Genomic DNA, 15888 nt, shown 5'->3' on the forward strand with positions numbered 1-15888 from the left:
GAAAGACAGCCTACTGACAGTACTTGTTTAGATTGTGGTTACTTATGATCCAGAATTTTTATCATTCATTTTAGATTATCTTTTATTTTATTTTTATTTTTAAAAAATTTTTTTTTAACGTTTATTTATTTTTGAGATGGAGAGAAACAGAGCATGAACGGGGGAGGGTCAGAGAGAGGGAGACACAGAATTGGAAGCAGGCTCCAGGCTCTGAGCTGTGAGCACAGAACCCGACGCAGGGCTCGAACTCATGGACCGCGAGATCATGACCTGAGCCGAAGTCGGACGCTCAACCGACTGAGCCACCCAGGCGCCCCTAGATTATCTTTTAAATGAAAGCATTAAAAATTTTTTTGTACACAATTTGTAGACTCCCCTTTTTCTCCCAACATACTTGGGACCTCTGGTTTGGGAAATACTGTGTCAGCATGTATTTTTGTGATCACCATCTAAGAGTCCAGGATTAAACAGTGGGAAAACAAATTTTAAAAAACTTGGCCCTTCTTAATGTAATGAGAGACCCTTTAACAGCAAACTATAAATAGAGTGATTTGTTCGATCTGACAAGTCTTAAAGGTCCACAAAGAAGACTAGGAAATGTATCATAAGGACCCACCCAGTTATCTTAAGGGTGGGGAAGAGTTTAGAGCGTATCATGGAAAAGATCTTGTTTGAATAGGGTCTTAAAGGATGAGAGGTGGGTTTAAATGAAGCAGAAAGATAGTATGTGTGAAGACCATGGCCATGAAAGACATGATGGTGGGAAATGTGTGGCCTTAGATGGAATTTGCAAAGGGAGCTGTAAGTTGGAATCCAAAAGTAAAAGTCTTGTTAGGCCAAGCATGTAGGTCTCATTTCATATATGCTAAGAGAGAAGATGAAGATCTTAGAATTGAGAGAGTATTCATGGCAGTATTTTTTATACATAGCAATTACACACTGTATCGTAGCGTTCGCCTTCTGTAGACCTTGGAGCTCTTCAGGTGCTGGAACCATAAGTTAGTCTTGGTACACTAAGCTTTTGGTAGAGTAACTGATAAAACTAATGGTTAGACAGTATTGGTCGATTGACTAACCATGAGTACAGAGGATTCAGGAGAGAATGATGACAGTCTTCTATGGTGGTGGTTGTGATCTTTTGTGGGTGACAGACTCCTTTGTGATTCTGCTGAAAGCAACAAACCTTGAAAGCCATATATTTGACCTGCAGTTTCATGACATTCATGTATCCCTGAAACCAGTCCATGGATTTTTTAGTCAGAATCCCTCCTTAGGAAATTATACCCAGGGAACCTATAATCACTGTGAATAACTGTCTCTTTTAATAATCTTTAAGTATTAGACTATGGACTATGACTGTGTCTTTTTTAATACTCTTTTTAGTTCTTCTTGTGTTTGGGAGGAGTTAATTCAAATAGCTGAACTATTTAAGAAGAAGAAAGAACAATTTTTTTTTTTTTTTTTTTTTATGACGACTAAGGTAAAACGTTGCTGGTCTGTAAAGGTAGTAAGTATATTAGTTAATCCAGCAACCAAGAAGCACTTGCTTGAGGCAATCCTGACATTCCTGAGTTTGGTTTTAGCAAGTGAGTTGAGGTCCCCAAGACCACCCTTAGGCCCAGTGATTTGCTAGGACTAACAGGACTCAGAAAAGCTGTTGTACTCATGGTTATGGCTTATTACAGTGGAAAAGATACATATTCAAATCCTCAAAAGGAAAAGGCACATGGGGCAAATCCCAGGAGCAACCAGGTGCCAGCTTCCAGGTGTGCTGGCCCAGTGCAGTGGCACAAGTGCACTCACTCCGTAGCTCAGCATCACTGTGACAGCACGTGCAGAGTGTTGCAGCTTTGCAAGCTCAGTGGAGCCTTGGTGTCCAGAGTTTTTATTGGGTCTCAGTCACACAGGTTTGCAGTGTTTGTATCAGGGAGAATATGCCAAGGGCTCAGAGCTTATTGCCTAGGGACTAGCCAAGGGCCAGTCCTAAACAGGCCTTTCTTGGGAATATGCAACATTTGAGCATCACAAGCCTGTTGAGTTCTCCTTTGCTGCACAGTAAGCTGTTCAGAGAGTTAGCTTTCTTCTGGCCTGCCTGTCTAGCTATTCTTTTTTTAGATATGCTGTTTCTGTGGACCTCCTTGGTCTCATCATAGGTAGCCATTCTGTGTACTACATATCTGGACTGTAACGTTTTCCTCTCCAACGAGTAATTGGGAAGTTTGTTTGGACCTAAGGACATAACTGTGTTTTGCAGTTTCATGAGTTTGTAGTGAAATCTAAGTGCCCATTCTATCATTCATTTAACAAAAGTGTTTTTTTTTTTAATTTTTTTAATGTTTATTTTTGAGAGAGAGAGAGAGGGACATAGTGCCCGCAGGGGAGGGGCAGAGAGAGAGGGAGACACAGAATCTGAAGCAGGCTCCAGGCTCCAAGCTGTCAGCACAGAGCCCAATGCAGGGCTCGAACTCACGAACTGCGAGATCATGACCTGAGCCAAAGTCGGACGCTTAACCGACTGAGCCACCCACGCGCCCCTAACAAAAGTTTTTTGAATGGTGGTATGTAACAGGCCTGCTAGACATGGATTTACAGAAATGATTAATATGGATCTCTGCCTGCAATATGCTTATAGTTTCATAGGGGAGAGAAAAAATATAGCAATCCTGTTAATGTGTGCTTTGGGAAGCACTTAACCTCATTGGAGACCATGGTGGAAGGTCTGTGTCTGTTTGTAGGGGAAGGTGTTGGTAATTACGGGAAGACTTCCCTGAAGGAGTCACTTCTCCAGTTAAGCCATAAAGATCAAAAGATACAACTGGGCATGTTGCTAGTGTTTCTCCAGTCTATGATTGCCTTAACTGGTGCAGTCTCCTTGGCTTACTGAGCAAGCACCCTAATCCTAGCTAGAAGATACATGCCTTTCTCAGGGTTTGCACAAGAGGAAAGAGAAATACAAATCTATTTCCATTACTCCATTACCATAAATCCACCCAAATGATATTTCCAACCTCTAGTGAAGTAGGTAGTTGTATTTTCACATATTGCTTCCAGGTGGGGGAATATGTGAATACATAGCTTTGGGCTGATAAGAATAACCATTAAAAATTTACATGTACTGTGTTTCAAATGGGAGAGCCTTACCTTGATGAAATTACTTGTAAGAATTTTTCTGTACTTGTAAACCAAAAAGTTTTAGAAAAAAACCTCGGTCCCGATTTTATCACATTTGACTCCTATGTATGTGTGCTTCTCAACAGAATTTGGAACTTCTGAGAGAAATAAGCATTTTATTTTTTGAACAGTGCAAAGAAATTGTATTATTATAGGATCAGGAATGTATTATTTTAGTGAATATGGGATAACTTCATATTGTGAACCTTGAGAATTTTTTCTAATAGAATCTTCTCTTTTCCCAGCATTACAGTGTTTCTGCCACCTTTGTACAAAAGACAATTTTACTTGTGTGACAGATGGGCTCTGCTTTGTCTCTGTCACAGAGACCACAGACAAAGTTATACACAATAGCATGTGTATAGCTGAAATTGACCTAATTCCCCGAGACAGGCCGTTTGTGTGTGCACCGTCTTCAAAAACCGGCTCTGTCACTACAACGTATTGCTGCAATCAGGACCACTGCAATAAAATAGAACTCCCGACTGTTGGTAAGTGGTTGTGTATGACTTTTCTCTAATACTGCAAGAAAAGCTGATTCTGACCCAGGTTTTAGAACTAAAACCTTGCTCTGTGGAGAGGCAAGAAGGAACTTGTCCATAGTCGTAGAGTTATAGGACTAGCCAAGATCCTGCCTGCTGGGTGTGTGTTGTTGGAGAACGTGGTTCCAATAATAGACTTTCTCTGAGGTCTGTTATGCCTAAAAGGCCATCCTCTTTAAGGCGGATTCTGACAGGGCTGCTGCAGCAGTACATCCTCAGAGTGTCCCTGCTTTGTCCTCCAGAGTGGCCTTCTCTTCCTTGTATGATGCCCCAGCCTTTTAAAGCAGTCGGTAATGGGCAGGAATTGAGTGCAGCACTAAACAGTCCAGATGCCTTCATTTTGTAATTTAACTTTGCTTTATGATCTTTATATACAAATCATTATATATAGATTTCGGGGCTTTTGGTCCTTCACCATAGTTTACATTTAACAGTGTTCTGGCCAAGCCAGGAATTTGAAGGCTTCATAAATTCTTAGAATTAGATTAATGTTCAGGTTCTGGTTTAAGATGTTAGCCTGAGCATATGTATTTAACTGCTTCCATCACTTTCCTCAAATCCTGAATTTCTACAGTGGCAATATAGAATATTCAATATAAAAGTGGGGGAAACCTGTATTCATGCTAGCAGAATTAATGGAAGAATACCAGCCTCATGCCTATATTTGTGAGAAACTTCTATAATTTATAGTGCAGATAGCATCAGACTAGTGAAGAATTGACTACCCAGATGAAGAGAAGTACACGAAAGCACCTCTTACAGAATCCCACCTAACCTTACACTGAGGCACTCGGGTGAGGAGGTTACAGGAGGAAATGCCCCATCCTTCTTTAGGAAGCACCTGCTTTCATTGGTCACGGAGGCAACCACAGTGCTCCCTCTCCACTCCGAGTTGGTCCAGGCATCGTGCTAATTAGAGTAGGAAGCACTGCTGTGGCCCAGCAGAAAAGGGCCAGCCCCACAGGTTACAGAGCGAGGCAGTCCTGCACTTCATTCAAGTGATAACAGCAAAGTAAAACCAGACCTTTCAGCATGGTGGGGAAGCTCCCCATGGCAAGTTTCTATCAGACTGATTTTTCTGACTTCTGTTTAGGCATCTGCAATTCTAAAATGACAAAGAAAAATTATAATTCCACAATTTCCCATTTCCATTTGGCTTGAAATATCTAAATGAAGACTCATAAAGCCTTGTGAAGAACTCACTTCATTTCTAATGCTCAACATACATAAATCCCTCATTCCCAGGTCTCTGAAAAGCAAACAGCAAAAAAAAAATTTTTTTTACCAAATGAAAAGATTCAGTGGTTCAGAAGTGAACTGAACTGGATGAATCAATCCTATGAAAAAGACTTACCTCATGATAGGGAAGAACTCCCAGACAGTCTAAAGTCCATTTTCAGTTAAAGATCATTTTTATTTTATTTATTTATTTATTTATTTATTTATTTATTTATTTATTTATTTTATTTATTAATGTTTATTTATTTTTGACAGAGAGCAGGGGAGGGGCAGAAAGAGAGGGAGACATAGAATCCAAAGCAGGCTCCAGGCTCTGAGCTGTTAGCACAGAGCCTGATGCGGAGCTGGAACTCACAAACCGTAAGATCATGACCTGAGCCGAAGTCGGACGTTTAACTGACTGAGCCACCCAGGCACCCCTAAAGATCACTTTTAGATGAAAAGCTCAACTGATGAATTATTTTTAAAAATGCAGTATTGAGAGTGAATAGCAGACTGGATACTAATATTTTATAGTTAAGTGTGATACAAGCTTAAGGCAAGATAAGCTTGAGAAATTGTGTTATAATTCAGGGAGAAAAGAGGGTGAGCAAATTAAGAGCTATAGAGGATAAATCTAGGTGATCCAATACACTTACTACAAAAATTCCAGAAAATGACAAATGAGCAGACAGAAGAGAAGAATGTTATGCAAAATTAATGAAAAAATACGTAATGAAATACATATAATAAAATGTCAGTTTCAAGAATGAAGAAAAAAATTGCTTATGCATTCGGCACAAGTGAACACTGATTACCTCTAAAAAGAAGAAAAAGTTCAGATTTTCTGCTTTTTTAAATATCAGAAGTTAATGGAACATCATATATTAATTGTTACCTAAAATTCCTTAGGTCTGCCAAGATTTTCTATGTATAAAAACAACAGCCATTTTTAGATAATAAGTATTCAGTGTATAAGAACCCATGTACTCTTCTTAAAAGAAATTATAAGAATTAGGATTCTATCATAAGAAATCAATCCAAGTAAAGATCTCAAGAATGGGAAAGTTGTGATATGAAAGAAATGGTTCTGAGCAGTGAACCAGCAAGGCTCAGGATTAATGCCAATGTAATTAATGTGTTTCTGAAATAATGCAAAATGTTAGTTATTAAGAGATTATAAGAATATAAATGATCTTGAAATAAAAGTCCAAGTGGTAAATGTCTGACTCTTGATTTTGGCTCAAGTCATGATCTCTTGGTTAGTGAGATCAAGCCCCATGTTGGGCTCTGAGCAGACAGTGCCCAGCCTGCTTGGGATTCTCTCTCTCTCTCTCTCTCTCTACTCTCTTTCTCTCTTTTTCTCTTTTTCTCTTTGCCCCTCTCCCACTTATGAGAGCATGGGCACACTCCAATAAACTTTAAAAAATAAAAATTAAAAAAAGTACAAGTGGTTAACATAGACTAGGAAGTATATACATGTAAACTCTATTAACAAAGCAAAAGATATATTTTACATTTAAAAAAATGGGTGGAAGGGTGTCTGGCTGGCTCAGTTGGAAGAGCATATGACTCTTGGTCTCAGGGTCCTGAGTTCGAGCCCCATGTGGGGCTGCCATTTGTATATATTATTGGCCTTGGAATAAGAAGACAAGCCAAACTTCTTTAAAAAAAAAAGACTTATGGGGCGCCTGGGTGGTGCAGTCGGTTAAGCGTCCGACTTCAGCCAGGTCACGATCTTGTGGTCCGTGAGTTCGAGCCCCGCGTCAGGCTCTGGGCTGATGGCTCGGAGCCTGGAGCCTGTTTCCGATTCTGTGTCTCCCTCTCTCTCTGCCCCTCCCCCGTTCATGCTCTGTCTCTCTCTGTCCCAAAAGTAAATAAACGTTGAAAAAAAAAATTTTTTTTAAAAAAAAGACTTAATACTTACGATGAGCACTGAGTAATGTATAAAATTGTTTAATCACTGTACTATGTACCCGAAATTAATATAACACTGTATGTTAACTATACTGGAATTAAAATTTAAAAACTTGATTTAAAAAAAGGACTTTTAAGACATTAATGGGAGTTTTTCCAGATTATTTTTTTTTAATTTGTTTATTTACTTATTTTTGAGAGAGAGAGAGGAGGAGGAGGAGAGGCAGAGAGAAAGGGAGGAAGAAAATCCCAAGCAGGCTGTCAGCACAGAGTGTGGTGTGGGGCTCAATCCCACGAACTATGAGATCGTGACCTGAGCCGAAATCAAGAGTCAGATGCTTAAGTGACTGAGCCACCCAGGTGTCCCAGATCATTGGTTCTTTTATTAGTGACCTGAGAGTGATAGTGTGGATGTCCTGGAATGTTGGTGGTCACTGGCTTTATTTAGACGAGGCTGAAGAGCAGAAGAAGAGTAAGTGGATGTTGTCTGACCTGATGATCATGAAAGGGGGGCCAATGGGAGAAGACTAAATGATTTATTTGTTCTGGGTTTGAGCCCTATGAGCTGCTGGAATGAGGCTCTCTGACTAATGGGAGTAGTGGCCAAGTGCATGAAATGGGGAGGATTAGGAAATTGTGGATGCCACCTTCAGTGTTTTTGCTATTGTTGATGTTTATTTCATTTGAGGCCCTTTTTCAGGAAAGCCATCATCTGGCCTTGGTCCCGTCGAATTGGCAGCTGTCATTGCTGGACCAGTCTGCTTCGTCTGCATCTCACTCATGTTAATGGTTTATATCTGCCATAATCGTACTGTCATTCACCATCGAGTGCCAAACGAAGAGGATCCTTCCTTAGATCGTCCTTTTATTTCAGAGGGCACTACGTTGAAAGATTTAATTTATGATATGACAACATCGGGTTCTGGATCAGGTAACGTACTTGTTTTTCCTTTTTCCTATGAAGTCTTTTAAAGATTAACTGTATTATTTATTAGTTGGCTAAGCCAATTGGCGTATTGTGTTTAAAACTTAAGATAGTGTAAATACTAATTCCAGCTTTAAGGCCAGTTAAGGTCTGCGGCTAATTCATCGTAGATGAATTAGAATGTACTTTTAATGTTGAAGTAAGTTTGTAAGTCATCTTCATGTTTGTATAAATTTCAAAGCTTTCTCACCTTCTTATGACTCCCATGAGATAGAAAGAATAAGGACAATTAATTTCTTAGGAGTGAGGCTGAAGTTCATAGATGTTCAAATGATCTGTAGCTACCTACTCTATTCAGGATTGTTTACCAGCTTTATTTTGATGTTTGAAAGCAAACATGGCAGAAAATGTTTTTGGAATTTTTAAGGTTATTTGCTTTTTTAACATATGAAATTGCTGTCCTTAGCTCAGACCTAGTTTTTTTGTTAAACGAATGGTTTTCTCACTTTAGAAAAATGTCTAACCACCTTGTTATCTAATATAGCTTTATGGATCCATGACCTCTGTGATGTTTGCTTTTCTCAGTTCCATTTGCTGATTCTTGTGGTTTCAGAAGTAGACTGGCTAATTGCCAGAATCATCTCTTGAAGTGGATTTGGGTATGGCAGTACTTCATGTTTAAACTGAAAGGGATTTATTTTTTCAGTTGCATGAGCTTGAAAAGACACTGAGAGAGGAAGACCCCTGTCCTCTCTAATAGTATAATTTGACACTGGGCTAGGAATCAAGAGATCAAGATTCTGGTGCAAGTTTTGTCGTTGGTTGGCTCTCTGACCTTGGTTAAACCGTATTTCTTCTTTTGGGCTTCTATGTCCTCATCACAAATTTGGAGCAGATACTGAGAAACACTGTCTTTTGAAAAGTATAAATAAACTTCAGATAAAGCCTGGATTCATGGATGAAATGAAGATTTGAAAATATATATGATGAAAATTCCACTAATTTTATAATCAAGTAACTAAAGGAACATTAAAGCAGAAGTTGTGATTGGAGTAGGAATAGGACTGAAGCATGAAATCTCATCTGATACCAACGAAATTTCACACTGTGACAAATGTCTGTTTATTTTAAGGAAATGAGTATAGATTTATACGCGTATCTGTTTATTCATTTAAGCGCGAGGAAACCGGCTTCTTGGCCTGAAGTCTTCCATGGACTTTGGCCATATATATTCAGTAAGTGACTTGTGTCCATGACACTAGTACACACACAGGCTTGTGCTGCGACTCAGGTCTCTCAAGGCAGCCTGTAGGGACCTCAGATCGTTGTGAGCAGGGAGGCAGTGAGAGGTTGGACTGAGATAGAGCAGCCTTGGTACTGAAGTGTGATAGTCTTTGGGCCGGAGTGCTAAGAGGAATGGAGAGAGCTTGTTTTAAGGCTTCTCTGGGGTTTTCCACTGATTTTGAGTATAGTCCAGAGGGTTCCCAAGGAACATCTGGCTCATTCTAGAAGTCACCCTAGGCCAAAAAACTATGATAAGCAAAGACCAAAGTCACAGAAAATCAGAGTGGCTACAAATCATTTGGAATTCATTCCTTATTGCCATACTTCCTGCATAGCAGTAATGTATCAGGCCTCAAGGGGAATAAGCCCACCTAAAGCATAAGAAGAAGTTGCTGTCTGCATGGCAGCTGATTTCTGAATAAGAATACATTTATTAACCTTTTAAGATACAGACATGAAGTAAAGAATGAAATTCTTCTTTTTCCATTTTATCTGTATTTCTAGATACATCGGGAACTACAACTCTGCTGTCTGAAACTTTCTTTCTCTCCTTTTATGCTCCACCCTGCAAAAACTGGTCTACACTGTTTGCTAGCCCTGTGGCTTTGGGCAGTTAGCTGATGTCTCATGCCCAAGTTATTTTATCTTTAAAATGAAAGTAATGAACCCTGCCCTCTGCACGTCATTGGATTGTTGTGAGGTTCAAATGAGACAAGATGTTCTGATAAATTGTAGTTAGGTCCAAATGACAGGTGTTACTCTTATTGGAAAGGTATTTGGAAGAAGAATCTGACATGCAGTATAATTTGCTGCATTACAAAAAAAAACTTAGTTGAAGGCCTCCTTTCCCTGTCATAGTTCATTATGTGCTGAATAGCCTCCAAATTTATTGAGACAGAAGCTATCTTATGTAGAATGATAGCAGAAAATGCCACTCGTTTACCTTCTATTCATTATAAAGCCTTAGTCTCATGCATGGGACTCGTGACTGTGAGTAAAATGCCTTTACATAAAAGCCTTTTTAGCCCTTTCACTCACTGAGGAAAGGTGAAACTAATCATTTCATGTTATGAATTCATATGTTCATTATTCAGTACCATGACCATAATGGAGGAAAGGCCTGATCTCTGTTTCTCAAAAACTGTGTCTTTAACTTGGAAACCGTGGGCAGCTCTACCCCTGAAGCTAGCCTGATCCCTGTTGCGTTCATCTGAATCACAGGCTGTATGTGGGCCCTTATTTAAGCTGTCATTAGATTGTAAACTATGTGTGAGCATGTGCATGTGTGCCAGTTTGGGGAAGAGAGTAAGTCTCTTAGGCCACTGTTCATTATGTCTTGTTCATGCTTATGGTCTCTTAGAATGTACGTGGTTGTTCCGGTCTCGTTTTTCTCTTTTGCTGCATGTGAAGCTGCTTGGACCCTGTCTGCATATTGACGTTTCTCACAAGCATTTCTAAGGATACAGAAGAGGAAAGCAGATAACATAGAGATTTGAGTTAGGCCTGTTTCTTTTTCTCTTTAGAAGAAAATTATTACTTTTTAAAAATGCTCACTTATTCATGCGGGTTGTGGTAACTAAATATAGATAATATGACAGATCTAGATTTGGTTTTGAATTTTAGTTTGGGATCTAGAATGCAGTGATGATGGGGACACAAAAACTTTCCCCTTTCTTGACTGTATCATTTACACGAGGCCTGAATGTGTTAGACGTTTTCATCCTTCCCATTTGCAGTTCCCCTTTCTCTTGTACTCCTTGCCTTTTTTTTTTTTTTTTAAGTTTATTTGTCTGTTTTGTGAGAGAGAGAGAGAGAGAGAGAGTAGGTGAGGGGCAGAGAGGAAAAGAGAGCATTGCAAGCAGGCTCCAAGCTCAGTGCAGAGCCTGATGCGGGACTCAGTCCCACAACTGTGAGTGAGATCACGACCTGAGCCGAAATCACAAGCCTGCCATTTAACCAACTAAGCCACCCAGGTGCCTATCCTTGCCTTTCTAACTCCCAGAGTCGCTTCATGAAGTTAACTCTTAAGTATACTTTATATCTTTAGACGTGTGACCCCATTCAAAGGCTTTAAGAAAATCTTGTGAATTAGTATCTATACTAAATAACATAACTAAGAATTGATTATTCATAATATTAAAGAGCTCCTTGATTTAAATAAGAAATTTTCACAGATCTATTTTTAGCTAGCAGCCTCCTTATCAACAAAAACAATTGCTTATAATTAGACTGCTAACTACTTTGCAATAGGTGGGGAGGATAAAGAGCAAGGAGAGAAAAGGACCCATTTGAGAAACTTCTAGATGAAAAGAGGAAAAACTTTCTGGTCACTTTAAAGCAAAAACTTAATGTTCTGATTAATAAGCATTTTATACTAGGAAACCAAGAGAGCACATATTTTCATTAACTATCATTGGATTAATTTGGTCTACCAAGCAATTCTGAATATAGATTATAAATTACATAAATTTACGTGTATAGGTCATATAAATAAAATACAAGTGTAGAACATAGTTTATACTGGTATTTTTACTGTTAGGGTCAGTATAATTTAAGATGACATTTCCTTAGTCCATAGGGGATGTGATATTAAGTGAATTGGAATAGTTTCAAATACAGTGTTACTTAAATGTTGTAGATAGTGATAAATCCTTTTCTGTAAATGAGTGAGTGTGGCAATATTTTAAAAATACATATTTTAGAGTAGGGCATGTTCAGATGGTGAAATAATGCCAATGTCCCATCACCAAGTTATAAGTTACTTGGCATCGTTCTTTAAGATACTAATGTTGCCTAGGCAGCCAGTTCCTAGCAAGTAAGTTGCTTGTCTTGAAATGATTCCTGTGATAATTTTTACTGATTTATTAAAACCAGTATGGATTGGGGCGCCTGGGTGGCTCAGTCGGTTAGGCGTCCGACTTCGGCTCAGGTCATGATCTCGCGGTCCGTGAGTTCAAGCCCCGCGTCGGGCTCTGTGCTGACTGCTCAGAGCCTGGAGCCTATTTCAGATTCTGTGTCTCCCTCTCTCTCTGACGCTCCCCTGTTCATGCTCTGTCTCTCTCTGTCTCAAAAATAAACGTTAAAAAAAAAAACCAGTATGGATTGTACATACTGATTTTATGTTTCTTGTGTTCACATACTTTTCTTCTCCCGTCAATAAAACCATTACTACATTTATCCTTCTAAGATAAGATCTTTAAATTACTTCTCCTCATTCCCCTCATGGGCCCTTTTCAGAAATTTTTAATAGTTCCTGTTTTATCCACAGCTCTCATTGGTCGTCTTGGGCTCAACATTCAGTACTCATCATACTCTTGTGGACAGCTTCCCTTCTCTTCCATTGCTTTACCATGTCCATCCCCGTCTGTGTGTCCAAGCTGGTTCTGTAAACATCCATTCATTTTCCTCTTCTACCTCTGCTTGAATATTCCTCCTACCTAAAGTCTTAGCTCCTCTTATCCTTTGGTCCTATCCCTTCTGTAAAGGACAGTCAAAATTCAATTTAGTGTACAAAGTCTACCTGGACCCTCTAGGCAGGAGTTTCTAGATTCTTATATTTATTATTTTCATTTTAAATATGAATTGTTGTTTTTGTAAATAAAGTCTGTGTCTCCCAGTGAGATTGTAAGCTCCTTAAAGATAGAGCTGTAAGAGTTATTCTGTTCCTGAGTCACTCTTTAATGCCTATGCTTGTCTTTAGGTTTACCATTGCTCGTTCAGAGAACAATTGCAAGAACTATTGTGTTACAAGAAAGTATTGGCAAAGGTCGATTTGGAGAAGTTTGGCGGGGAAAATGGCGAGGAGAAGAAGTTGCTGTCAAAATATTCTCCTCTAGAGAAGAACGCTCGTGGTTCCGTGAGGCCGAGATTTATCAGACTGTAATGTTACGCCATGAAAACATCTTGGGATTTATAGCGGCAGACAATAAAGGTCAGTAACAGTTCCTTCTCCTTTGAGTACAATGAAATCTACTTGAGCCTTTCCACAAATATGGCTACTAAACGTTGTCAGATTTGGTGAGAAATCAATGTTTGCCATACAGATTAGACCCATTAAGTCAAATAGAATATATTAGAAGCCTTTAGAAACTGGAACTTCTTAAAGATTTTCTTGACTCTTGACTACATGTTTCTAAATCTCTAATTGTTTTTATAAAATATAAAGAGCAATGTATATTTTTTAAAAGCGATGTTCTTTTTTTCTAGGCAGTTAGTTATTGAGTATAGTCATAACATAGAAAAAATTTTATAAACGCTGGTTGCTCAAAATTGAGGTAGGATAGAGCCCAGAGATCTGTTTCCTTTAAATTTCCTCATGACTGTTAGGGCATTCTGATCTATACTAATGACCGTATTTATAGGAAGAGTGAAAATAACTGCTCAGTGTATTTTGTGTTTTAAATTGCCAGGGGCTAAGTAGCCTTTTAAATAAATAAAATAAACTTTTAAATAAACCCAGTTAAATAGAGAAATAGTTTGTCCAAGACCACCTTGCCTATTGGTGATCATTCGGACGCTTTCTTGCCTGTGGCACAGATCCGATGCCGCAGGAAGCAAAGAAGCCACGTCAGTGGAGAGTCAGAATGAGTGTGACTGCAAGCAGTGGCTTCAGAATGTCCTTCGCCTACCGTCTTGGCTTCAGTTACTACTGTCGTGTCCACTCTTCCTGCTTCCGTAGCTTCATCAGAGACTTGTGTCAGAGCTCCTGTCATCCCAACCCAGAATCAGATGTATTTCCCAGCTTTCCTACTTTTAAAAAATGTTATCATTTTCTTGTTTAGATTGACCAGAACCATAGTCCTCTTTTTCATCCTCTCCCTTCCCGTTTTCCTCAACAGTATTTCTTCAGAATATTAAGTGTTGATGATTTTTCCTTTTGCTTCTCTGTATTTTCAAACTTATTTGCAGTAAGCATTTATTACTTGGGTTGTTTTGATTTGTTTTTAGTTTTCAGTTATAGAAATTTTCCGGTATATAGAAAAGTGAAGTGAGTAGAGTATAATGAATGCCTGTCACTTAGCTTCAACAGTGATTGTTAGCTCATTGCCTCACATTTGATCTCTGATTCCACCGCCTGCCTCTGTCTGAATTATTTGAAGCCAAAGACATGATAATGGATCTTTTCTCTATAAAAATTTTTAATTTTCATCTTTAGATTAAGGAATCTTTCATGAAACATGACCACACGACCATTGTCACTTTTTAAAATGTCATCATTTGTCATAGTCACTTTCAAATTTCTGCGGTTGTCTTTTTTTTTTTTTTAAATAATTGGTCATTCACTTTACGAATAACTTGAGTTCACACATTGCACTTGTCACTTTGTGTCACTTTAGTCCACACAATGCGTTTGGTTGATAATTATCTTAGATTTAAAATTGCTTAAAACTTAAACTTAAAATTGCTATGTTCCCTCTTAATCTTTTTTTTCTTCATGCAGTTTATTTGTTGAAGAAACTGGACTGTTTGTCCTGTCTGGCTCATTCTGGACTCTGTTGATTGAGTTTCCATAGTACCTCAGAACTTGCTCCTTGTAGTTAGAATTAGAGACTGAATCTAATTACATTTTATTGGTTTCTTGGTGATATTGTATACCTTCCTGTATATTGTATACTTCCTATGTATCACATCAGGAGGCATATAATGTTTGATAATCTCTTGTTTGTGACTTAGGGGTAGTGATGGGTGTGATGGATGTGGGCAGTGATTTATCGGTGGTTACTACCAGTTCCATATTACTTAACTTAAAAACAGATAAACAAAAGCAGTGATCATTGTTTGACCAAGTCCTTCATTTTCATTTTCTTCTGCCTTTTACGTCATTTAGCTTCCTCTCCAACCCTTAAAAGGACCTTAAAAATAATGTTCCGTGACTAGATTTTCTGTCATTTCTTATTTCTTACTAGTTGTCTTTGTTTTCTAAAACGCTTCTTACTGATTCCTATGAGAGCTCTATGTCTATGAACAATAATTGCTCCTTTGAAGAACTTACCCACATGCATAGTTTCTAACTTGGCTGTGGTGGTTGCTTTCAAATCTGTATTTTGGGGCTCTAAACGCACCCAGGCCCAACCTGTTTTAGGCGTATTTCAAGCTGCAAACACACTGGCACACGGTGCCCTTGCTCTGTGCCCTGGCCTTTCTCTTCCCGTTTGCTCAGGCCGCAGCCAAGCTTGTGCTGTCCTCTGGTGGTCAACATGGGAACTGGCTGCCCCTGCTGCATCTTCCCTGTCCTCTCCTCTTTTCTTTGTCAGGGGTTAATGGACTTTGCCCAGAACCTAGTCCATCCACCCCAATTCCCTTCTCCTTTATCCTTATCCCCCTGAGTTAGTTAATTCCACCTGAGACAGTCCTTTATATTGCTCAGCCTCTTCCTTCTCCCTCTTCTGCCTTTCTTGCTAATTACCTCAGAAAACCTCCCTTTCTTCCATCTGCCTGTGTTCCTATTTGTCAGCCTTTCAGAATTCAGTCTTGATTAGTAAGTATGCAGATCAAGGTAGTGATGCATCTGTGTCAAAGGAAAGAAAAACGTGTAAGTTTGAATAGAATTCATTTGTACAGTTTATGAAGAACAGTTTATAAAGAACTAGTGTCATGAATATCTAAATTCTTTTGGAAAGTACCCAGAAATCCCCTCTAGAATCTTCTGAAAATACCTTTCTTATTCTCTTCTAATCAGAGTTGCTTTCCTTCAAGTAAAAACCTTCAAAATATAGATGCTGTTTTATGTCAGTTGTGTGGGTTTTGTTTTTTTTTTTTTTTTTTTACAACCAGTAGGGTAGGAAACATCACATTTACAAAAATTCTTTTAATTTTTCATTTTTTAGGGGG

General features: G+C 38.8%; 1 protein-coding gene across 3 annotated transcripts in view; it reads left to right on the forward strand.

Moving 5' to 3' along the window:
- The window catches only part of TGFBR1 (transforming growth factor beta receptor 1), a 59708-nt gene that overhangs the window by 27406 nt on the left and 16414 nt on the right, over positions 1 to 15888 (forward strand). For 2 of the 3 annotated variants that reach the window (XM_043567040.1, XM_043567042.1), the window contains exons 2-4: positions 3417 to 3662; positions 7537 to 7779; positions 12758 to 12988. In XM_043567040.1, the coding sequence (XP_043422975.1) occupies positions 3417 to 3662; positions 7537 to 7779; positions 12758 to 12988 (720 nt within the window). The remainder of the gene's footprint in view (positions 1 to 3416; positions 3663 to 7536; positions 7780 to 12757; positions 12989 to 15888) is intronic. The other variant, XM_043567041.1, reaches the window with a different exon arrangement.

Source organism: Prionailurus bengalensis, chromosome D4 (genome assembly GCF_016509475.1).
Source record: "Prionailurus bengalensis isolate Pbe53 chromosome D4, Fcat_Pben_1.1_paternal_pri, whole genome shotgun sequence".
Lineage (NCBI taxonomy): Eukaryota > Metazoa > Chordata > Mammalia > Carnivora > Felidae > Prionailurus > Prionailurus bengalensis.